The sequence below is a fragment of the Phaethon aethereus genome, assembly GCF_964289735.1.
Source record: "Phaethon aethereus genome assembly, chromosome: 3".
NCBI lineage: Eukaryota > Metazoa > Chordata > Aves > Phaethontiformes > Phaethontidae > Phaethon > Phaethon aethereus.
This window is the reverse complement of record NC_138576.1, coordinates 33,609,054-33,634,217: the sequence shown is the minus strand read 5'-3', so window position 1 is coordinate 33,634,217 and position 25,164 is coordinate 33,609,054. Positions and strand designations below refer to the sequence as shown.

At 39.1% G+C, this 25,164-nt stretch overlaps 1 protein-coding gene across 1 annotated transcript in view; it reads left to right on the top strand.

Annotated features, from left to right (window-relative positions):
- Positions 1–25,164, top strand: part of LMBRD1 (LMBR1 domain containing 1) — a gene marked incomplete at both ends in the record, with an annotated part of 94,842 nt that overhangs the window by 32,778 nt on the left and 36,900 nt on the right. Inside the window, 2 exons of the mRNA XM_081997867.1 lie at positions 5,453–5,526; positions 23,014–23,139. Coding sequence (XP_081853993.1) covers positions 5,453–5,526; positions 23,014–23,139 — 200 coding nt within the window. The remainder of the gene's footprint in view (positions 1–5,452; positions 5,527–23,013; positions 23,140–25,164) is intronic.

Below are 25,164 nucleotides of genomic sequence, written 5' to 3'. Positions count from 1 at the left end.
TTGCTGCTAACTTATTTGGGCATACTCATCATTGACTGAACATGAAAACTAACTTTCTTGGTGACAGTTTTTCTAGCTTGCCTCTTAACTGCTCACCTACACTAACTCATTGCAATAAGATTGTTCTTCTGTTCAGACAAAGAAAAACAGGACAGTCTTTCAAGTACAGAGAGGAGACACTGGCAGTGTCTGCTTTCTGCACAGTCCGCATTTGACAGCAAGGATTCCCATCCTGTGTCCTGTGATATTAATGGTGGGGAGGGGAAGGTACTTTCACAGTCTTTACTTAACACAGCTTTTGAATGTTACTTGAATAACCTAAAATTGGTGAACTTCAGTATAGTGAGTGTGTATCTTGTTATATGACAGTTTGAGTGCTTATTTAATTAAATGTGATACTGCTGCTCACTGTAAGAATGAGACCATTTCATAAATAACTGTGTTAAGACAGGAATTCCTATGGGTGTTATGACTCTTTCCCTTTGTTCTAGTATTTACCTTTTCTAAAATTCTTCTGTTTGCATTTATTATACATACTATGCTAGGGCTACAAAGAACTATTGTGAAGGCCAACCTCCACGATGTATTTAATGTTTAGCTTAAGCAGTTCATGTACTTAGCCAGGATGTGTTTTCAGAGAAAAAGTGTGAAGAAAGTGTTTTATAGGTGAGCTAAGACAGACTTGATTTCACTTTCCAAATCACTTTTACAGAAAAATGGTAACTAGAAGTTATCTAACTAAGATTAATGCATTTGCATTAAGTACTCTAATATTTGTGCCTCATTCTTGCTATGTATCAAAGTATTGGCTTCTGTCTGAATGTGTTAGAATATAATGCTATGAGCCTTGGTCAAGTTGTAGCCTACATTAGTCAGTAGAAAATGCCTACAATAAAAGTTCCCTGCAGTAATGTTTGCCTGCTCTGTCAGCACTTGGTGCATCCCTTCAGGGCCCATCAATTTTTTATATCCAGTTTGCTTAAATATTTTCCAACCTGATCTTCTTCCACCAAGGGTATATCTTCCTTCCAGCCTTTCCCACTGGTCTGTCGGGCCTGGGTTTCCTAAAGTCAGGTCTTGCTAGTAAAGACTGAGGCAAAGAAGGCATTCAGTACCTCAGCCTCTTCCATGTACTGTGTTACCAGACCCCCTGCTCAGCAGCAGGCCCACATTTTGCCTCATCTTCCTCTTGCTGCTTACATACTTGAAGAAGCCCTTCCTATTGCCTTTGACATTCTTGAAGGGTCTTTTATCATAATACATGCTGTGCTGTAAGCTGTGCTTGGAAGCATAGGAGATAGGGTGGACAAGTCCATAGTTTTTTGTAGTTTTGACTGCTTGTGTTTCTCTTGCTTCACAAAGATTCTAACCGACAGCACAGGATAAAATGCCTCCTAAACTGTTTATACAGGTAGTGACAGTGGTTGAGCTGGGATGCAAGCTCATTTTTCTAGGTTATGTTGGTTGACTGTCAGTTAAATATCTATCTCTGTACATATGGTTGCTATGAAGGTATAGACAAGCTAATGTTTATTTCTGGGAAGGTTTAATCATTAAGATGCCAGATTGGGACATGGAAGCCTTGTTTTGATTTCTGACTCTGTCAGCATTCTCTTGTGACTTTTAATCTCATAAGATTATTCAGACTGAAGAGACCTCAGGTCATCTAGTTCAATCTCTGGCACAAAGGATTAAGGCGAAGCTAGCTAAGCTTATCAGCTAACTCTTGAAAAAACCCTAAGAATGGAGACATTCATAGAATTAAATTATCAAGGTTGGAAAAGACCTTAAAGATCAAGTCCAACTGTCAACTCAACACCACCATGCCCACTAAAGCATGTCCTGAAGTGCCACATCTACACCTCTTTTGAACGCTTCTAGGGATGGTGACTCCACCACCTCCCTGGGCAGCCTGTTCCAGTGCCTGACCACTCTTTCAGTAAAGAAATTTTTCCTAATACCCAGTCTAAACCTCCCCTGGTGCAACTTAAGGCCATTTCCTCTTGCCCTATGACTAGTTACTTGGGAGAAGAGACCAGCGCCCTCGTCGCCACAACCCCCTTTTCAGGTAGTTGTAGAGAGCGATAAGGTCTCCCCTCAGCCTCCTCTTCTCCAGACTAAACAACCCCAGTTCCCTCAGCCGCTCCTCATAAGACTTGTGCTCCAGACCCCTCACCAGCTTCGTTGCCCTTCTCTGGACACGCTCCAGCACCTCAGCGTCCTTCTTGTAGTGAGGGGCCCAAAACTGAACACAGTATTCAAGGTGTGGCCTCACCAGTGCTGAGTACAGGGGCACAATCACTTCCCTGCTCCTGCTGGCCCCACTAGTTCTGATACAGGCCAGGATGCTGTTGGCTGCCTTGGCCACCTGGGCACACTGCTGGCTCATGTTTGGCCAGCTGTCAACCAGCACACCCAGGTCCTTTTCTGCCAGGTAGCTCTCCAGCCACTCTTCCCCAAGCCCGTAGCGTTGCATGGGGTTGTTGTGACCCAAGTGCAGGACCTGGCATTTGACCTTGTTGAACCTCATACAGTTGACCTCTGCCCATCGATCCAGTCTGTCCAGATCCCTCTGCAGAGCCCTCCTACCTTCAAGCAGATCTACACTCCTGCCCAATTTGGTGTCATCTGTCTCAGCCATGAGCTGCCAGTTTCTCTAGAAGAATGCTGTGGGAGATGCTGTCAAAGGCTTTACTAAAGTCCAGGTAGGCAACATCCACAGCCTTTCCCTCATATACTAAGCAGGTCACTTGGTCATAGGAGATCAGGTTGGTCAAACAGGACCTGCTTTTCATGAACCCATGCTGGCTGGGCCTCATCCCTTGGTTGTCCTGCACATGCCCTTGTGAGCACCCTCGAGATGAGCATCTCCATAATCTTCCCCAGTACTGAGGTCAGGCTGACAGGCCTGTAGTTCTCCAGATCCTCCTTCCAGCCTTTCTTGTAGATAGGTGTCAAACAGGCAAGCCTCCAGTCATCTGGTACATCCCCTGTTAACCAGGACTGCTGCTAGATGATGGAGCGTGGCTTGGCAAGCTCCTCTGCCAGCTCCCTCAGTACTCTTGGGTGGATCCCATCCAGCCCCACAGACTTGTGGGTGTCCAGGTGGCATAGCAGGTTAACTGCTTCTGGATTATGGGCAGTTCATTCCGGTCTCCATCCCTGTCTTCTAACTCAAGGAGCTGAACACCCTGTGTATACTTAGTCTAGCTATTAAAGACTGAGGCAAAGGCAGCATTAAGTACCTCAGCCTTTTCTTGACCTTGGTGACAATGTTTCCTCCCACATCCAATAAAGATGGAGAGTCTCCTTGGCTCTCTTAATGTTTTTGTAAAAACATTTTCTTATTGTCCCAATGTTTTTACAAATTTTAATAACAAGGAGTGCCGAGAATCTCATGGTGAAAAAAATTCTCCTCTTATCGAGGGTCATATATACACTTTTATACATGCTGTTACTCATTGTCTCACACTTTACTAGGCACCACTAAAGAGCCTGGGCTCCACCTCTTTGATAAGCAGGCAGTCTATATTAGGTCTCTCCAAAGCTGCCTCTGTTCCAAGCTGAATAAGCCTGGCTCCCTCAGCTTCTCTGTACAGCATGTGCTCCAACCTCTGACCAACTTAGCTCTGCCCTCAACTTGCTCAGATTTGATAAATCTTGCCCGTAGTGGGGGCCTCAAAACTGGTTGTGGTATTCCCTATATGATCCCTTCCCTTAAGAGAAGGGCATGTTCCTGTTGATACAGCCCAGGATGCTGTTGGACTTCCATGCTGCCAGGGCACACTGCTGGCTTGGCTTCAGCTTGCTGTCTGCCTAGACCCTCTAGGGTTTTTGTAGAACTAGTCCACAGCCAACAAGTCCCTGGTCAGTACAGTTGCAAAAAGGTTCATTTGTGTTCCAGATGTTGGAGAAATGAGGACAAAATTCTTGCCTGTTGTCTTTGCTTGTACTTGTTCTGGTTTTATATTAACTTATCCTTTTCCTTTGTCTTTCTGCAGTTAACCCAAGAAATACAAAAATGTTAATTTTGGATGGTTTATATCTCTTCAGTTTGTAGCAGATTTATAAAAAGAATGCAAACTCATCCACTGAGGCAGAGACTGATAATATACTTCTAGTATACAATTACCAAATTTTCAGCCAATTAGTTTCTTAATGTTCCATTAAACATAGTTCATACTTCTTAAAATGGGTGTTAAATGTTGGTTTCAAATACATGTACGGGAAGGTCATCAAATACAGTGTTTAAGTACATTGTGTGATACATTTGAAATAGAGGTCACGTGTGGGTTTATTTCCCCCCAAAACTTCAGAACCTAGGTAAAACTTTCATAAGTACTAAAGGGGGAATATTGCTGGGTTTGAGTTCTTCAGTTTTAAATGTACCTGTAGTATTTGAAACTTATGAACATACTGTTCTTAGCTTTGGGAGAGTTCTTTGGTGTTAACTAGCAAAAATAGTAAAGGAAAGATTAGAGCTGTGAAGTTGGATTTGGTTGTGCTATTCTATTGGGTTTTGGTGGTTTTGGAAGAAGGCCTGTAGGGTTGGTCAGAAGAAAGATGCAACTTCTCACAGAGGAAAACTAACAGGATTTCTCAGTTTGCGAACTCTTGACACTGTCTTTAGGAAAAAAGAGTGGAAACAAGCTAATAAATGTAAGCTGGCTAATAATTCTGGGAGTAGGACTAAAAATGATTGTGCTCTAAACTCTTGAATTAACTAGAGGGAGGGGAGGACATGAGGGAGAACATGAAGTAGTAGCTCAGTTGTTATGACTGGGTGCAAACATGAAACTGATTGCTTGAAAGAAACTTCTATAATAGCTACTATAAGTTTCCATGCTACTACTTAATGAAAAAAGCTTGCCATGTTGTGTCTAGCATGGTGAGGTTGGGGACAGGGCTGTTGTGAAAAATTGTGCAGAAGGATTCAGGGAGTTTGATGCCTTTGAGAATGGCTTTGGTACACTTTTCTACTATCCCTTTTCATTTCTAGAGTGATAGTAAGGCTGCAGTAACTCCTTAGTCCTCTGATCTTTTTCTAGTTTGTATATCTGAGTATGTATTCTGAGTGAAGCTGAGGCCTGCAGTCTGGATTGTTTGGTTGTTTGAAGGAGCCATGCTTGCCCGATTCTCCGGATAGTGCTTTATTATGAGAAATCAGAGGAAACGAGCAAAACAAAGATGAACCATCTAGCATGCATATGTAAATTGTGGGGAAAAAGAAAGGAGAGATGGCTGTCTTGCTTTTTGCAGTATTGGAGGAGGATCTACTGCTGACAAAAAGCTATGCGAGGTGAATTTTTTGTCTGAGTTATGGCTAGTAACTGTGGGTAAATTTTTTTTCCTTTTGTCTAATGCACTTAAATATTTTGAGGAAACTAATTCATGAAGAAATGTTCTTAATACCACTACTGTAGGAATTTTCAACAGGCTTTTTTTTTTGCAGATGGCTTGACTGCCCTTTCATTTTCCATTAGTTCCTTGACTGTGATTGGAATGTTGGCAGCTATCACTTACACAGTAAGTTGTTATGCAAGTGTTTCAGCTCTCTACATTATGATACTTAAAGTTATCACAGACTATACCTGTATGGCAAACTGTCATCATGCTACGTAGCTTCAACAGTGTCCTCTATCTCTGGATTTTCATGGTTTGAAACACTACTTCTAACTTGGAATGAGAGTTAACTTTTTTACTGCAAGTTTGAAAACTACTGTTTCAGTACTTGAGCATAAATCAGACTTAATTTCAATGTGTTTCTGCAAGGGGAGGTCATGTTATTCCTTATGGCTTGTAACATGTCAAGAGGCTCCTCCTGCTTTTAGGCCTCTGTCTCTTTCTCTATCCAACAATGGAGAACCAAATACTGCTTTTTTTATTCATTGAACATATAATGTAGACTTGGTCTGGCTAGTCTAATACACTAAATATAACCTTTACTACAACTTTTCTACATTGATTTCTTTTTTTATCTTTGCAGAGCTTTCCAATGAAAAGTCTGGCAGAATAGCTTGATTTGTAGAGAAGTATGCAAAATGTTCTTCATCATAACTTTTGCCTTTTGTAAAAGGCTGTTCTTCAATAAATGAAAAAGCAATGACTTTAACAGAGCATTGCTTCACGGCTCTCTTTCTAGAATTTAAGTAAGGGTAAATTTCTATGCATGTCAGGATTCAGTTTTAGGTAGGTATGAAGAATCTGCAGCATCTTCTGTGATGTGTGCCTTAGATCAGGAATAGCTAAAAACTTAAAAGAAAGTAGAGTTTGAAACTGTTTAGAGACTTGTTTTCTAAAGCCTGGTAAATAGTCTTGTTAGTCCTAGGCATGCAACTAAACTACTGCACTACTTTCTATAGCTTAGACAGATTCAGAAGCGCTCATTCTGTAACTGATTGTAAATCATATGATTAAGGCTATGCAAGTTCAACTGCTTGACTCTTGTTTTTATGTGCAAAGGGAGGGAACCATTTTAACTTACTAGCTTTTTTTATTGCTTGCAACTCATCTTCATATGATGGTTTATTCCATGCATTTCTTATATCAAAAGTGGCAATTGGAATAGTTTGGCCAACATTTGATGTTCACATAGTCACTTGCTTTTCCCATCTGTTCTATTTCTTCAGTCACTGGATAATCAGGCTGTCTGTAATGTATTAACTTGTCATTGAGGTAAAACTTCACAACAAAGATGGAGCTGTAAAGCTTAAGTTAACTGTAGACAAAGCTTTAAAACTTCTGAGAAGTCAGTGTCTTCCTGATAGGTTTTAATCTTTAGGTTCATGTCCTTGTTAAAATAGCTTTCTCTTCCATTGCAGTCTGGCTCTAACATAGTATAGTTGTTCCCCCATAGCTTTGCTAGTGAATTCTAAGTGGCTCTATAACAATAACTCATGCAGTAAGTTGGGGGTTTTTTTGAAGCATTGCTAGCCAAAGAGATGTCTTGTGGTCAGGCAAAGGATAAAAGGATGAAACTGTTGTAGAACAAGGATACATGAAAGAGGGAAGTGTTCTAGTGATAAAAACAAACTGGGTAAGGGGGTAAAGTACCTGTTCAATGCTACCTTTAGACTCTTAAACAAATCTAAATTGAGTAACAAGCATATCTAATGACTTTCTGTCTCTTCATACTGGTGACTTCAGCTGGTGTATATTAGAGCAGGATTATGGGAGGCAATTCAGTACAGGTTTTTAGAAGTGTCAACACTGGCAGCTTGGTGATGAGGCTCTGTGCAGTAGGTGGGAGAGCAGTTTGGATGAGCCAGTAGGTACCTCTGGTAATCTGAACTGCCATCAGCCCTATTGACTAAGTGCTTTAATTTCACCTGAATCATAAACTTTATTACTTTAAGCCTTTTATGACTGACGTGGGCCACTAAATCATTCAGGTTATATGCTGACATTTAGATCATGTGCTGGTCAAAAAAGATCTAGACCTTCACTTAAAAGCTAACATGTTATTACGTGTTAAATTTGTTTCCCTTAATTATGGAAAGAAAGATTAATCTCTTGTTCAGTTACATTACTGCAGAGCATGTGTAGTGGTTTTTAACCTCCATGAGAGTAACATTAAGAACAAACTCATTAGCTGGGAGAACATCCTCAGTGTTTCTTTCCCAAACAACTACCTAAGTATTTTTTTTACAACTCTTAGTAAATATCTGTAAGCATCTAAAATGCTAGATTGTTTTATTTAGCACAGATTTATTGCTGACTGAAATGTAAACCAAGTTTTAAAAAGTAGCATTTAGAAGTTTTTAATTTATTCCTGCTAATATTCCCCACTTCTGATGTTATTTGGCTATTTATTCTTGAGCACAGACTGGTTATAGGCACCAAATATGTGACTTCCATTTTATGTTCAGTAACTTCAGTGCGCTGTTGTCTGTATGGATTCTCAGATGAAGACAATACCTCTGTCTTCAATGTTGTTGCCTTAGTCTTACTGTATTTAGAACTTGTACAAATACTGGGTGGTAAATGAGGTGGAACATCAAGCATGAGAACTAGTCTTCTCTGAATGCCTTAATTACTAAGATTTCTAGGCTCATTTGCTGTTTTGAAAACTTCAGCCGGGCTCTCCATGTAAATCCTTGGAGCATGGAATTACTATTTACTTTAAATGCTCTATTTGATCATTCTGAAACTATCCTTTATGTTTTACAGTAGGTATTGAGACAGGGTGGAAGAAATGGAGGAGCTATTTCACAGAAGTTTTTAGAGATGAACTCACACAGGAGGTGGTTGTTGTCCACCTCTGATATGAGTGTGTTTTGTCACTGCAGGCAATTGTAGAACCTTATGTTGAAACAGTGAGCTGGCTTTGATACATGTATGGACCAGGGTACAAATGTGTTGTGAACAGTGAAAACCACTTATTAGAAGGTCTATGTTCTCAAAGTTGGAGCAGGAATAGGTTTTTTTCTTATGCTCTTGTGCTTTCATAACACTTTGCCCACTGCCAGTGATGTTCAGACTTCCATGCTTAGAGCAGTTTCTACCTATAATGTCATGACCACATAAGCAGTGCTGTTCTCATGGTCTGAAGAGTGAATTGCAAGCATGACCTAGGCAGCATATGGATGCCATGTACCTGCATTCCAGTTAATGTTGCAGGCTGGGCCTTTCCCAGTGGTATGGCTTAATGCAAAAGTTGCTTCCGTAGTGAAAAGTTCCTGGGCTGTCACATTCCCCTAAGTCTCAGGGAGAGAGTGTTCCAGAGTGTAACCTCTCAGTCTCTACCAGTTTGGATTACTCAACTCCCTGCACTTGGGAGGAGGAGCAGCATGATTCTGGAAGGAGTAACTGTTTTTCTGTAGGTAACTTCCCACTTATTTGAGTTGTGGATTCTTTTTGCTGTTAGTCATGTATATAAAAAAAATTGCTTCTAGATAAAAGATAAAACAAAGGCACATCTGTGAGGCATGGTCTGTAATGCTTACCTCCTGACAAGTAAGTAGTTATGCTCCTGTATTTTTCAGCCTCCTGCATGCCTATCAAATTGTTTGTCCTAGTTCCTAAAGGTGGGAGGCCTTTGTGCATAGTCATCAAACCACTGTTTGATAATCGGTGGTAGATTTTTTTAAGCACCAAAAGAGAATACCTTTTATATAAGGGTGAGCACAAGAAAAGAGACCCCTAATTCAAAACACTCCACAAATGCTTAGCAGATTCTAGAAAAAAGGGTAGAGAGAATAGATGAGGACACAATGTGTGGTAGCTGAGTTCCCTTGTCTCTGAACAGAGGTGTTCTCACATCTTTGGTTTATACTAATTAAGAGTTGAGCATTTGTAGTACAGACATAACTGAATTTTTTTGATGTCCCCCTGACTTATGAACATTGTCAGTCTGTTCCACTGCCAGTGTTGCAATTACAGTGTTAAAGGGAAGCTAGGAACAAGTGTATCTGGTCTTCTGTATATTCATATTCACCTTCTTACTCTAAAGAAGAAAATCTATTATAAATTAACATCTAATGAAGGTTGTATTGTAATAAGACATGTTAACAAATACTTTCATGTCTAATTAAGAATGATTTTACATTGCATGCCTACTAGTTGAGCAGAAAGTACTAAAAGTAAATAGGAATGCTGTGCCTGCACTGACTGCAGTTGACTGATTTAATCTTAATGTTGTTTGTGGAAGAGTACCATAAAACAGTTGAATCAAGTGATTCTATTCAAGTTGCTTGGAGTACAATTTATCCATTCTACAATTAGTCAAATGTATGTTAACACTTCTGCTTTGTGTGGCCTTCAGTGTGAGGAATTAGATTATGGCTGTTCTAAAATTTCAGTTTTGCATTGTGGCAATATACAATACCTGAGAAGTTGGGGAAAAGAAGCTTTGGCACTGGCAGCAGGCAGCCTTGAGTTTGAGTAGATGTTGAGAGCAAAAGCTCATTTCTGCATGTGTATGCTCCTAGGCTTTCTCTATGAAAGCATATTCTCCTGCTTCCACAGGAAGATGTGTGTAGGGAGGTGGTGTTATTCAGATTAGCTACAGTTTAAATTATGGAACTAACAAATTTACCACAATGACTAATCTAGTTAAAATATGATCTTAAGGAGTACAGTCAGCACTGATCCAGTGTTCTGGGCCTCTCTTTAAGGTCTGGTTTGATTTAATGTATTACTCTGAAGTACATGGTAAGCTATTTGTGCAACAAAACAGACTTATCGAACCACACAATATTGTAACATTTGGTATGTTGGGTTTTGGGGGGTCGGGGGTGGATGGGGGCTCCAAAATTGGAGCATCATGCTGGACCAGAGTTGCTGACAACTGAGGAATTGTGTTACTGAGTATGATAGAAAGGTAGGTAACACTACTGTTTGATGTGGTTGTCATCATATTAGCTTGCTGGTTTTCATTTTCAAAATCAATTCACTAAACTTGAATTAGAAGAGCTTTTCTCATAGTTTGAGGGGAAAAATGCAGAATTTCACTGATTTGTGAGTGTCCTGGTTTCAGCCAGGATAGAGCTGGTTTTCTTCACAGAAGCTAGTATGAGACTGTTTTGGATTTGGGATGAGAAACTGTTGATAAGGTGCTGATGTTTTGGGTTGTTGCTGAGCAGTCAAGGACAGTCCAGCTTCTCGTGCCGGCCTGCCAGCGAGCAGACTGGGGGTGCATGGGGAGCTGGGAGGGGACACAGCCGGGACAGCTGACCCAGGCTGGCCAAAGAGATATTCCCTACCATACGATGCCATGCTCAGTACACAAACTGGAGTTGGCTGGGGGGCGGAAATCGCTGCTCGGGGACGGGCTGTCGATCACTGGGTGGTGAGCAATTTCTGTATTGGGCATCACTTGTTCTTGTACATTCCTTTGTTGGTATTATCATTGTTGATTCCTTCTCTCTTGCTGTCCTATTAAACTGTGTTTATCTCAACCCATGAGGTTTTTTTTCCTAATTCTCTCCCCTGTCCCACTGCGGGAGGGGGAGTGAGTGAGCGGCTGCGCGGTGCTTAGTTGCTGGCTGGGGCTAAACCACAACAGTGAGCTTCTCCTCAGCTTCTGAATGGGGCAGCATGAAAAATCTCTGCTTATTGTAGGGGAGTTGGAATAGATGACCTTTAAAGGTCCCTTCCAACCCAAACTATTCAATGCACTATTCTAGGAAATAAACGGTTAAAGGCAAAGATGCTCAAGAAATAAAACTTACTTTTATGAAAAATTCCTGAATTTCTCAATTTATGTGAAATGCTAGTTATGAATTTGAGGAGGGATTAGTAATACATGTTGAACCTGAAAGCACCTCATCCCTGAAGATAGATCACTGGGAGAATACTAACATAGAAATTACCAGCTTAAGGAGTTAATGTAAAAGCTGCTTCCCCCAGGGGAGGTCAGGGCTTCCTCAAACCTACTTCCAGTGATGACTTAATACAGAAGATGGTGTATATTTCTGCAGATGCTCTTGGTTAAAAGCAAGAGTTACTGTAAGTATTAGATTTGAATTCAAGCTTTACGCTTGCTATGAAATATCTTCAGGAGTCAACAGCTAAAACTTGAATAAAAGAACAAAATAAATGTTTTATGGCATTTCTTAACACCATGTCATTCAAACGAGAATAGAAATCAGATGCAAGGAAGATGATTGAGGAGGAATAAAAGGAGCATTTAAAGAGAGGATCTTAACTCCACACTCTAAGTAGAAAACAAATTGGCTTGTTCTGTTTAGTTTTCCATGTGATGACACTTAGGAAAGCCCTGCAGAATAGCGCAACTGTGGCTTCTTTGGACCTGTGACAGTATCTGGCTGTGAGCTGTGTGGTTCTTGAGTCTGAACCTTTTTCAGTGGTGTTGGCCTTCTATAGGAGAAACAGAGCTTCTCTAACACTTGATTGCAAAGGGAGGTGAAAGGTATCTAGCATGAGGCTAAACATTTTGAAGATAGTGTGTAAGGATAAGCTAGAACAGACATTTTAGTTGTATTTGACATGTCCCTCACCTTATTAAAAAGTCCATAGCAGTAAAGTCTCAAATTGCCTCTTACATTTGCCCTACAAATTTTTGTTCCATTAACTTTGTTTCTGTTTTTATTATAAGCATTCTAATAAGTTTTTCTTCCTAAGGTACTTGTTTTATTAGTAGGTGGGCACATAACTGAATTGTCTAAATTTTCCAAAAATGCACAACTTTCTGTGGATTGTAGCAAACTTACAGGTTAGGACCAAAAAATAAAAATCTATTGGATGTGTGGTAAAGCTGTTTTAACATCATGATTTGTTTGATATTTAGTGTAACTAACAGGTTAGGTGATTACTGTTTCTCTACATTATTCATATTACTAGAGTAAAAAAGTAAATCAGAATTCTGAAAGCAAGTTTATGGACAGAAATGCATAGCACTTAACTCCTGAAGCTTCAAAAGCTGTATTCTGAAGAACACTTTTGAAATAAACTGTTTTCAGAGTAATTCTTCTGACTTCAGCCTTCAGCTCTTGACACACTAGTACACTGTTAAAACATGCTACCATACCTTATCAGTGATGTGCATTTTCCAAATTCCCATTGGAAAGCAAAACCTAGCTCACATTGAGGGTCTCCCAGGCAGCGTCTCCTCCTCAGTGAGGTGGGTAGAAAACTGGCTGAACGGCTGAGCCCAGCAGATGGTGATCAGTGGCATGAAGTCTAGTTAGAGACCAGTCACTAAGTGTATGCCAGGAGTCAATACTGGGTCCAGTCCTGCTCAACATGTTCATTAATGATCAAGATGGAACAGTACCTTCAGCTAGCTTGCAGGTGACACAAAACTGGGAGGAGTGGCTGATACTCTAGAGCGTTGTGCTGCCATCCAGAGGGACCTTGACAGGCTGGAGAAGTGGGCTGACAGGAACCTCATGAAGTTCAACAAGGGCAAGTGCAATGTCCTGCACCTGGGGAGGAGCAAACCTGGTCACCAATAGGCAGGGGACCATGCAGCAGGAGAGCAGCTTTGAAGAGAAGGACCTGGGGGTGCTGGTGGACACCAAGTTAATCGTGAGCCAGCAATGTGCCTTTGCCACAGGGAAGGCTAATGGTATCCTGGGCTGTGTTAGAAGTAGTATTGCCAGCAGGTGGTTGTGGAGGTGATCCTTCCCCTCTACTCAGCCCTGGTGAGGCTAGACCTGGAGCACTGTGTCCAGTTCTGGGCTGCTCAGTACAAGAGAGATGGAACTATGGGAGGGGGTCCAGTGAAGGGCCACAAAGATGATTAAGGGACTTTCCTGCTGTGAGGAAAGACTGAGAGCACTGTTTAGACAAGAGGAAGGCTCAGGGGAAAACTTGTCAATGTGTAAAAGCCAGGCTTTTTTTAGTGGTGCCCAGTGATGGGACCAGAAGTGAAGAAACTGAAACATAAGAGGTTCCCTCTGGGCATAGGAGACTCTTTCACTGTCAGTATGGCAGATCACTGGCACAGATTGCTCAGATTGCGGAGACTCCCTCCTTGGAGATAAATTTAAGAGCTAAATGGACATGATCCTGGGCAAGCAGCTCTAGGTGACCTTGCTTGAGCGGAGATGTGTTGGACCAGATGACCTCCAGAGGTTTCTCTAAACTCAGGGCTTCTGCAGTCTGTCCACTATGTGGCCCTGCAGGATTTAGTAGTGGTACTGATGTGTGGCACTTAGTGTTGTACCTCATGGTGTGTTCTCTGTTTAAGCTTGGCTCTAGCCTATGAGAAGTTTGAGGGGACAGTGACTGACAATAAGATCTGTTCTTTATTTGATGTATATAATTCCAAAATTCTGTTTTTACTGTTACAACCTCATTTAACTCCTGTTGGACAACTTTTTGTTCCATCACAGCTGTTTTGTGAGAAAATGTTAGATATTTTTACTATTATTTATTTACCTCAGTACAACTAATGCTTAAAAAGTGTAGTGGGCACTTTGAAAAACAGGATGTAATATTTTTTGAAAGGTAGGCAGTTTTTAGTAACTACTAGCTCTTGCAAGACTATTCTATGTTAGAGGATAGTAACAACTTTTAATTTGGGTGGCAGTTTTCAGAAGCTCCTTGTGTAAGTGGATGGGAGAATATGTCTTTTTGGGGCTGGGGGAAACAATGACAACAAAACAACAAACTAGAACAAACATTTAATACTTACCCTTAATCTAAACAATACAGATTACTTTTTCCATTGTTTTATGACTTTACTTCTTGTACAACTGACTTTTTAAACTTGCATACTTCTGTGAATGGATGTAAAAATATGAAAGTGTTTCTTACCTGCGGAAACTGCAGTTTCCTGTTACTAACTTTGAGCTTTTCCTGTGACTAACTTTGAGCTGATCCTTACTAGCATGGTCTTTTAGAATATAATACTAAAACTTACACTTCATGTTGCATTTCCTTGCTAAATACACTGAAGGATAGTCCTCTTGACACTGACACTTTGGAAGAGTAGGAAGGGGCAAGAAAGATACAACTTCCCTAGTTGCATCTGTATTTGAAATTTTTAACTTCATAAGGGGAAATAATAAAATAGTGGTTTTGTCAAAAGTTTACATGAAATCTACAAATTTTCACATGATATGTTAATATTACTGACAAAAGCATAAGTATAGATGTCACTTCTCTCAAGTACACGCAATATTTAAATGACTAATGTTTAAACTTATTTCTTGGTATGGCTCAATTTTCAACATTATCTTGAATTAGTAGTCGCTTTTCTGTTTTAAAGCGTTAATAACAAAGTCTACTTTTTTGGTGATACATAATGCCTAATACTAAAGTACAGCACTTGATATTTGAAATTGTGTTGTAAGAAATGTGAACAAGTGATCCTCAGTGGGGCTCTACAAATCCATGACCTTGATGATTTATACTGACAGTTTACCTTGTCTATAAATGTGGAATATAAAAGAACATGAGAAATCAGGGCTGTGGTGCTTTGTTTGAAACAGTTTCACAGATGAAGTAGTTTGCATCTATTCTTTCTCTTACGTGTTTTGCATTGAAATGGTTTTACATTGCCTTAGGTATTAATACAATAGTTGTTAGCTCCAGATTGCTATTTGAATTCAAGGCAGAATAACTTATTAATCACACAATGATAGGCAGATTAATTTTTGAGTGATCTTGTGCATCTCGTTTAGCATGTCCTTGAAGGATGATTATAATTGGCCCTGTAAGTTTTTCCAAAACATTTAATAAGCATTATTTTGATTTCTTAGGAAACTGTAGAGCCATCCTTTTTCCTCCATCCTGAAAAAGGAGATGTTACAAAGCTGAGTTTGCCTACTGACAAATGTAATGACCTTTTCACACCTAATTTTTGTCCAGAATATGATTTACTTTTCTTGCAGTTGACTTGAGCCAAAAAGCTTAAAGCCTTTTATAATCTATCTAACTTAAAAGCACTCGTTTACTACTGACTTTCTAAGTAGACATCAAACAGTTATTGAGAAGTCCAGAAGTTAGTAGCATTCATGGTCATTACCACTTAATCACTTCAATGTCGATTCTTAAATATAAGAAATGTAGTTATTTATGTTCACTTCTCCATGAAGCAGTAAATAACTGACATAGCTAACCAATTTGAGTGTTCTTTTAACAGTCTGATTCCTACTACACTCTGAACTGTAGATCTTAAACGGCTGAATCAATAATAGTTTTGTAGTTTGAGACTTTCAGTTGCAGCTTGAAAGGAGGTTAATCTTTTTGGTTGCTCTAAGCCTGATGTTCCACTAAGCCTGATGGAGCAATGCAGAAGATGGCAACTGGGTGAAGTAGTTATATTCAGTATTACAACTGAGTCAGAGTTAACTTTTTTACAGATTGTATGTCCAGCAAGCACAAGTTCACTGTGCATAGTAGAACAACTGTAGTGTAGAGGCTGTTATATTTGGTTTCTGCATCTTATAAACCTTGACTGCATTTTTTGTCCATTTAAACTTTGACAAATAAATGAGACAATCTTTCAATCTTTATGGAGAGAAAACATTAATATGATAAATGAAGGTGAATGTGTAGCAAGATACTGTAGTGATGAATGTTAGAGAAATAAACAAGTGCTCAATGTGCTGTTTGTGTACAACAGAGCATGCAAGAAATGCTGTACTAAACATACCAGTTCAGTTTGGTTAGTCTGTTCCATGCTTTGACATATCTTTTTATAACAATGTTACTGGAAAAATTTATGTGCTTTTATAGCAACTGAGTATTGGATACTAAAACTTCCTGTGAAAGAACTGAGACTTTCCTAGTTTACATATTGAATGATTTTCCAAGCTGTATGGCATGAGCTTTTCCAAAAAAAAAAACACCAAACCTAACTGTCCATGAGATGGTCTGCCATCTTCAGATGCATTTAGGAGGCTTTCTCCTTTACTCCTAACAATTTAGGGAGGATGCGTGAACCACTGTCACTGTTTGCCACTTAACAGTGTTCTAGAAATAAGATTCTTGAATTCCAGTTTCTATCTTTGAAGTGTTAGTATGTGTAGATAGCTAGAGATGGAGACAGATGAACGTGAGAAAGTGGATTACTATTACTTGTAGAGTCAGATTACCTTTCAAGAAGGCTGTGCAGTCTAGGTGCACAGAGAAGAAAGGTACAGTTTCAAGAAAGGTGGAGCCCTAGTTCCTCTTACACAAGCTCAGAAGTGTTGCCTGTATTGGTATGGCGTATGAAAGCACACCACACTTGAGACTACTTAATTGGACTAGCCTACCTGCTCCATGAGAAGCAATGCAGACAAGGGTGCATTGTATCCATATGAAATGTAGTTCGGTTGCCTGTACTGAAAACTATCGATTGCTATGAGGGATAAAAAGGTATCATAATGTCATTTCACTTATGCTTAACATAATTCAAATAAAAAACTAATTAGGCTAGGAATACAGAAAATCTCTTCTATAGGTGTATATTCTTGAAATGGAGGTGGCTTTGTGGGACATCTATATTGAAACTAACTCGTACTTGACTTATATTTCTTTGAAGTGCTATGTATCCTAAACTAGAGTTTAGCTGCCTTTTAACTTGAATAGATGCATTTTTTTGGTCACAGTCTAGTTGGTAGAATTGAACATTTTGTCTTTCAGAGTCACACTTTCAGGTGAAGTCTTGAAACAAGCTGTTGAAAGAAAATAGGAATTTGAATATTTGTATCTCTGAAGTTGTGAGCATTTCTTCTTATGTCTCTTATACGGTGCTAATAGCCATCTCTCTTTTTATTTGGCTGTTTGATGTGATTTCGCTAGAGGGCAGTACTATGCAAGAAATGTTTGTCAATATTCCTACACTTTTTGTACAACCTATATATACACACCTTTTAAAATACCTCGGTGATGGCACTCAAAAGCCACATCTTCTTGAGATGCATATGTACAGAGAGACATCTAAAAATAAATGGAGTGGGGAGTTTTTCTGCTATGCTACACAAGTAATTTCTGATAATTTCTTGAAGTCACAAGTTGAATTCTTAAATATCTTTAACCAGAAAAAGTTGGTAAACTAACTCCAATTACAGTGCTGGTTGTGTACTAAACTGATCAGAAACAACTTACCTGTTGTATTTGATCTCTAAGAAGGAGAGCGTATGCTGTTCCGGGCCACAAGTTAACCATCAGACCACATGTTACTAACTGACCATAGCAGATGGAGGAAGTGAAACATAATCAACTTCTAGTTAAACTCTAATGCCCAACGGCTTCAGGCTTTTTGCAGTAGGTGTTCAAAGTTAGCTTTACCTTGTTTAGCTCTTCTAAAGGCATTTGCTATATTAATGTCAATGTGGCTTTTTCTTTTTCTGTGTTCTTCATGATTTATCTGTGTGCTTATGGCTGATCTGGTTGATTATTTGGTGTTCCCACCTTAATACACCCTTTTCTGTGGAACTCTTTAGTAGCTTGTACAAATTACAAATTTTATAATGGTTATGGTTTCCAGTGGAAAACCTTTCTGGATCTTTTTAATACTCAAGGGTTTATCCATGACAGTTGCTTGCTGCAACATCTGTAAAATGTGATTTTACCACTTCTCTGAACTTCACTTATTTTTCTATCGTCTGCTTATGAGTGACTATTAGCATACCAGGCAACTAATAAGAAAGACTATTCCCTTATCTAGCCATGGGTCATGTGAGTTTGGCAAGTCTAAGGTGTTGTAAGATGCAGAGTCTTCAAGAGACCAAATGATCAGAGCAGCAACTCTCCTTTCTAAATCTTAACTGTGGAATGACAGGAGAATAGCTGGATCTGCTGTGGACAGATGGGGAGGGAAAGGGACACAGGAGAAGTGAAGATTAAGCAAATTGGAAGCAATGCTCATGTAATCTTTATCAAGGTACTTTAGTCCTCTCTCTGGAGCATAGAGTATATTTGGGTTCTATGGCATGCTGAGAACACAGCTGGAGTATGCTTCTCACTGTTCTTCAATGCCTACTGATACTGCATAAAACCAGTATTGAACTAATTGTTGCTTTCATATGAGTTACAGGCTCCTGCTTTACTGATGACAGAATTCTTTGCAAATTCCTGTCTCGGGCCTAGCTGCCACTTCTGTGAATAACAAATAAGGAAAAAGTCTCAACAGCTTTGTTTAGACTGTTCTCTTTATCAGATAGGTAAGCTGGGTTTTTTGTTGCTTTGCTTAAGTTGTTCTGGTGGTTTTTTCGTCTTCTCGTTTGGAGTAGAAGGCCACCTACTTCGAGATCTATGAAGTTGTAAATGTGAACTTCACCCATCCGGAGACATTACCTGTATTGGCTGTGGGCAGACTCTGAAATCCAAATGAGACAGCTACTCATAGATGATGCCTCTAACCACTACTTACTAGATAGTGAGCTCTTAGGGTTTGGCTTTCCAGCCCTTAAGCTAACTGACAGGGGGTGACATCTTATATGGATCACTTGTGGGGATTCAAGAGAGGCGAATCTTCTCTATAAGTTGTTTTAACTACACACTTACTCAGTAACAGCAGAGATAGCAGACTGAGACTTCAAAGACCTAACCTTGCAGCATGTGTTATTAGATCACAGCCTAAACAGTTTGGTACTAGATTCAGTTAATTTTGAAGAACCTATGTGGAAAAAACAACCACAGTTACACTAACTGCCTGTTACATTTAGATGACTGTTTTCACTCTTTAGTGCAGTGCTTCTCATCTGACTTAACACTTCTAGGCAAAGGTTGTCTAAAAATAAGTCCTGCAAACTGTTTCAGTGGTGTGAATGTGTCAAGACTTTAATTACTTGTTTTATCAAAATTCATGTATATAAACTAACTTGTCTTAACTACTTTAAAGGCTCTTCTGATCTGTTTTTATTCACATTACAAACTTTGAATCACCAATTTTTTTTCAGGACTGAGACCTTTTTTGGCTTTAGCATGCAGCTTTGTTTTTCCTGTTCTATCTTTGATATGTTGTTTGCTTGTTGAGTTGCAGATGCCCAAAATAATAGCCCATGAATAACTTAACACTTGCACTAATCAAGGGGATTAAAACTGTTCAGCACAGCCTTGAACTTCTATATCAGCCTGAAGGGAAATGCAGCCCTGAAACTGAGCCAATACAGCTTCTGTTCAGACCTGTGACACATCACATGAGATGACTCATCTTTCTGTCCTTCGTTCTATATATTGATGTCTTGAAGGACCTATGTGGCTTTTCCTCCCTCTGATGATGGGAGGCTTACTTGCATAATCATCTCACTATTAGCATCTTTTGTTTTCAAGGAAGGAACTTAGACTGCCTTTATCACTAGCGCAAGCTTGATGTTTCAAGTATGTAATTCACATCTGCAAAAACAGCAAAACAATGCATCACTTTGTACAAAGCAAACTAACTCTTAAACTCAGATTGAGAGGATTTTAGTATGCTGAATTTTATTCCTTAACTGTTTCTGTTGAGTAAATAGTTGGTACCTGTTAGTTGATGTTAGCTGTTTGAAGAACAGGTGGAAGACTCTGCATAATGGTGAAATCTAATTGCTTCTAAGCTTAGATTTGTAAAATTATGTATGTCTGTTATGATTATTATAATAATAATCGCTCATTATTATATGTGTTTCTACATACTGAATGTCTTGGCTGTGGCTGGAAATGTTTTGGGTTCCATAGAGGGGCCTTGGTTAGATTGCATCCTGCATTCTAGTTATGAATGCAGGATGGTGTTTATACGTTCATCTAAATTCTGGAGTTATGCTCCTAGCAAGGCAGACCTGAGTGAGCTCTTCAGGGTCAATATGGTTCCAGTACTATTCAATCTTCATAAATTATCTGGATGATGGGTTTGAATATATAGTCATCAAGTTTGAGAATGATATCAAACTGAGAGAAGTAGATAAAACAGAATGAAGAGCCACCATAGAGACATTGACTGTTGGGAAGATTAGGCCAAAAAAGAATGGGATCAGATTTAGCAGATTTTAAGGCCTTTTCTTGGAATGAATTAATCCTAAGCAACAGTTCATCTTGGGTTCTGACCAGTTGGGGGATGGCTCTGCTGAAAAGGACCTGGAAGTTCTAGTGGACAGCAAGCTGAGCGTGAGCCAGCAATGTGCCCTGCAGCAGAAGGGCAAACAGGATCCTGGGCTTGAATCAGCAAGAGCATAGGCAGTAGATCAAGAGACGTGATTATTCCACTGTAATTGGTAACTCCAAAACCACACCTGGGAATACTGTGTCTGGGTTTGGTCCCCCCGTTTAAGAGACTGGAAAACTGTAGACACTCCACTGGAGGCTTGTGAAAGTGATTAGAGAATTGGAGAATGCAACCCATAAAGAAGGGCTGAAGGAATTCTTTCTTCAGGTAGAGAAGAGGAAGACTGGGGGAGACTGCTTTTTAGCTTTTGCAGATAGCAAAGCACCTTAATGCTCCCAAAGGGCATACATGAAAGGGAGAACTGAGCCGCATTTATAGACAGAGTTGTAAAGTCCAGTGTTAATTCTTTTCCTTACCTAAAATACTTAGTCTTGTAGGTGGGCCTTGGAAAGCATAAAATTCCATTGCCATCACTAGCCTGTGATAAGAGACATCTTTCCCTTTTATAGCTTTTACAGAAAAAATCTCTAACATAGGGACTGAAATTGCCTGTTACCTTTTGTAGCTAAAAAAAATTGAGTTTAACTTTATTTGGAACAGTCTGTAAACAGTGCTGCAAATACTTTTTTTAGCTGTACTTTTGGGTGACAAATGAGGCTGTCAGCTGTGAAGTCCAGAAGTGCTGAGCAGATAGCTAATAGCCTACCTTTATTCTCTAGGAGTCTACGGTAAAACCAATTCTAATACTTTATAGCTATGCAAAAAAAGTCATGTAGTGCAAGTTTTCAAAGATCTAGCTGAATGTGTTCTTTGCTAATGTATACTTCATGAAATGTTTGAAGGAAAATACTTTTCTCCTACCCTTAAATGCTTTAAAGTGATTTAACAGGTACCACTGTCTCCTTGGGTTTGAAGCCTGTTGAGACATACATGTGCTGTCTGCTTGTTGAACTTACCTGACACTGTTCCAACAATTTACTGGTAATTGTCACTCTGAACATAAGAAATCTAATTCCACAGTAAGCAAACAAGGCTGTCAGACTGCTTAATTCCTGTTTTGTGCTTTTGTAGCCTAATACTTGGAGGAATGCTTCTTGAAATCATGGAATATTGTTGCTTGCAGAGTAATTGAAGTGTGTGGGATCAGTGTCAGATACTTCTATTGAAATGGTTATTAATTTAAAGAGTTAATATGGTTTTGAGGTACAGTAATAGTAAATTATATCCCTTTGTTAACGGGGCTTAGAAATAGGTGTTGGTAGTGGGATATACAGCCTGTTGAAAAATACACCAAAACAGTGGTATACTTTTAGTACAATACATGACATCAGTATGTCCTGAGTAGGTTCTTAAGCAGGTCAAATCAAGTCTTATAGACAGAAAGCTAATGTGATCTGACAGCGTGTATGGTGACATTTATAACACACTAGCATTTGTTAAATCTAGTCTCAGTATGAAATGTAAAGCTGTGCTCAAAGGAAGGAGTGGTATTCCTGTGAAAATCTAGAAAACTGCTGATTTCTGAACTTAGCAAATGCTCAGATACCAAGCACTCTAGTAAAACTGCATGTGTTTAATTGTGATTAAGGGAAAGAAAATAAATACTTTGAGCTCTGCACCAAGAAAAACCTATCACCGATGGCCTCCCACCCACAGTAAAACAAATAAAGTCTATGGCTAATGTCTCTACGGCTTGGAGAAACTTCTGACCTTGGTCTAGATCTATAAGACTTACAGGGTAACATGGAGGACATAGTGGCATTTTCTTCTTATTTACCTCACCTCAAATAACTGTTTCTCCTTATGTTAGCAGAAAGCTTACAGACTTTGCATAGGAAAAACCTGGGCATAGTGTTGATGTAGAAGCTGGCAAACACTTTGAATGGTGTAGGATTTATAACTAGGAGCAAATGCCAACAAAATTTATGAATGTGAATGGTTATTTAAGCAGTCTTGGAATGTAACTGAGTTTAGGTGTCGACCTAGCTTCTGCTATGTCTTTTTACTGCAGATTTTTTTTTTGTAGATCAGGTACTTTCTACATAATTTCATTTTAAAAGTAAGTTGAAGACTACTGGTGACAAAGAAATAGTGTATACTTTGCTTCTAAGACTATTTAGGTTCAATGTCTAGAAATTCCTGTATTACACAATGTTTTGATTATGATCTAAAGTAGAGGAGTTAAGGTTTTGGGAAGCTAAATGATTTGACAAAAAAAAACCCCAAGGGCTAGCTTGATAAATCTTCAGTGGGCTGTACTTCTGTGAAGTCTTAACAAGTGCTATTGTCTCAGCGATTGTAAGACACTTAATTACTGTTGGAACAATGCAGGGTGCTGGAATCTGCATAGTATGTTATGTTTTGCTCAAAAAAGGAAAAGAATTGATTGTCTTTGTAAGAGTCTGTAGGAGGAGGGTGGGGGGGGGAAAAACCCAGCAGTGATACCTTATAGCTACAACATACAGCAGCCTTATCAGATGAAAATGTGTGGCAGAAAATTTGATTATATATGTTTTCTTTTTTAATTTTAGGCTTATGGTATGTCAGCTTTGCCTCTAAACTTGATTAAGGGAACTACTAGTGCAGCTTATGAACGTTTAGAGAACACTGAAGACATTGAAGAAGTGGAGCAACGTTTATTAAGGATTAAATCAAAGGTATGGTCTTCACTGTTCTCACTTTCATAACAAGTTGTTTTTCTTGCTTGCTTACTGGTCTATGGTCATGCTGTAGAGAGTTTTTGTTCCAGAAAGAATAGCAAGTCAGAGGGACTGGCTTTTAGTTGAGTTTTATTTGGGCAACAAATCTGGTCACTTGTGTCATAGGAATCAGGTTTTCTTTATCAGTCCTGCAGCAGTAGTTATTTCTGTTTAGCTAATGGTGGTGTTGACAAGGTAAACTAAAACTTCTCCAGTCCTTTCTGCAGTCCTGCTTGGATATATGGAAGAGATACTTTGTAGAAGTTAAGAGTATTAACCTTACTTAGTCTTCAACCAGGTATGGCATCCAATTTGTTGATACTTACTCAATGTAGCTGTCGGCACTGAATACTTGCCACGTGGAGCTGTCATGAGTTAGATCAAACAATTAATCATCTTTATGAATAAATAACAGCCCCAGATATTCTTGCTTCCCACTTAGTGTACCTTGCTGTTATCAATAATTTCTTTATGAAAAGTGTACATATGGAAATCTCTGTTCTGAATCCTAAACATCCCTGGGATGTTAACACCATTTGTAAACGCATGATGACTTTGCAGCTCACTGAAATGCTGTGCCTAATGTAAGCAGGACACTTAACAACCTAAGAGCACAAGCTGAAGGAAGGTAAGGTTATTCTTTACATGCAAGATGCTAGGGATAATCTCTGGCCCTTTTCCCAACCAGTTTCAGATAATTGCTTGACCAATGTTTTCACAGCCCTGAGTGGAGGTAAGGGCATTAAGATGCATCACTCTTATCCTGGCAGTCCATCTATGCTGTTATGTGCTCTGTGATAGTAGACCTCAGCCATGTTAAAATAGTTCCAACAGTCTTCCCTTGATATTTGGCTACCTCTACACAGCATGGGCACATTCAGTGTTCTAGAAATCTTGTTGCATAATGAAATCCTAAAAAATAGTTTCCCCTAGTTTAAATTGTAAACTTTTGGTTTTGTACAGAGTGCTACTACAACAAAGGCATCTGTATTACTGAAATCAATATGAGAAACCCCTGAAAAATCATTACTTATTACAGAAGACTATGTTGGATTATGAGAGTTTGCAAGCAACTGGTCTTGTTGTTCAACCTAGCTAACCAATAGGATCACAAAATAGAAAGTCTTAAGTTATGTTTATATTTTAATGTAACCATTAGTATAAACTAATTTTCCTTGTGTTAAGAATTATGGTCAGGATTCTGCCTCAGTCTGTAATCGAAATCTTAGTTCTTCAGTTTCAGTTGCATGAAGTCGTGGAGAAAGTGAGTGTTACTTTGAGAGTACACTGAGAGTAACGTACAGTGAAAACTAAAAGTATGGAAGTATGCTACTTAATTTTATGAAAAGATTCAGTATGTAGTATGGTCTTCTGCTGTTAGCACACTTGGTAGCTTTATTACATTAATTTTAAATAATTGAAGCTTGGACTGTTTCCAAAAAGTCTTTTTCAAGTCACTGAGGTGCTATACAGGGTATGGAGAATATGTGTTCCTGTTAAGTGTGTTGTGATCTCCAATTTACATGTGCTGTGGATGTGGTCTTAGTCCTGTAAGCTTTTTGAGAAATCTATCTAAAATAGATTAGTTTTAAATGTCACTGGGTGTGAAGTGTTTCACTATTTTCAGGAAGGCTCTTTTAGAATAAGAGGAAAAAAAATTGAGTAGGGAATTGAAAAATTTAAGAATATATAGTAGGACATGTACTAAAACTACAAAAGTTTTTTTACCCAAGGATCAGTTTGTTATACAGTAGCATCAATTTTTGAAACAATTTTGGTTCAGCTTCTTAATGTCTATTTTGTTGCTTTTGCTTATTAGCATATTACTGAGATTTAAGGGTGTGCTACTCCATTTACAACAGAGTGCAATGGAGCCTGTTCAGTATTTGGAGGCTCAGATTTAAAGTACATTCTTAATTGTTTAATGATTATGTTCATCTGGTACACTCAACTAATTCTTGGGGTAATGGTGCCTCTTGGATT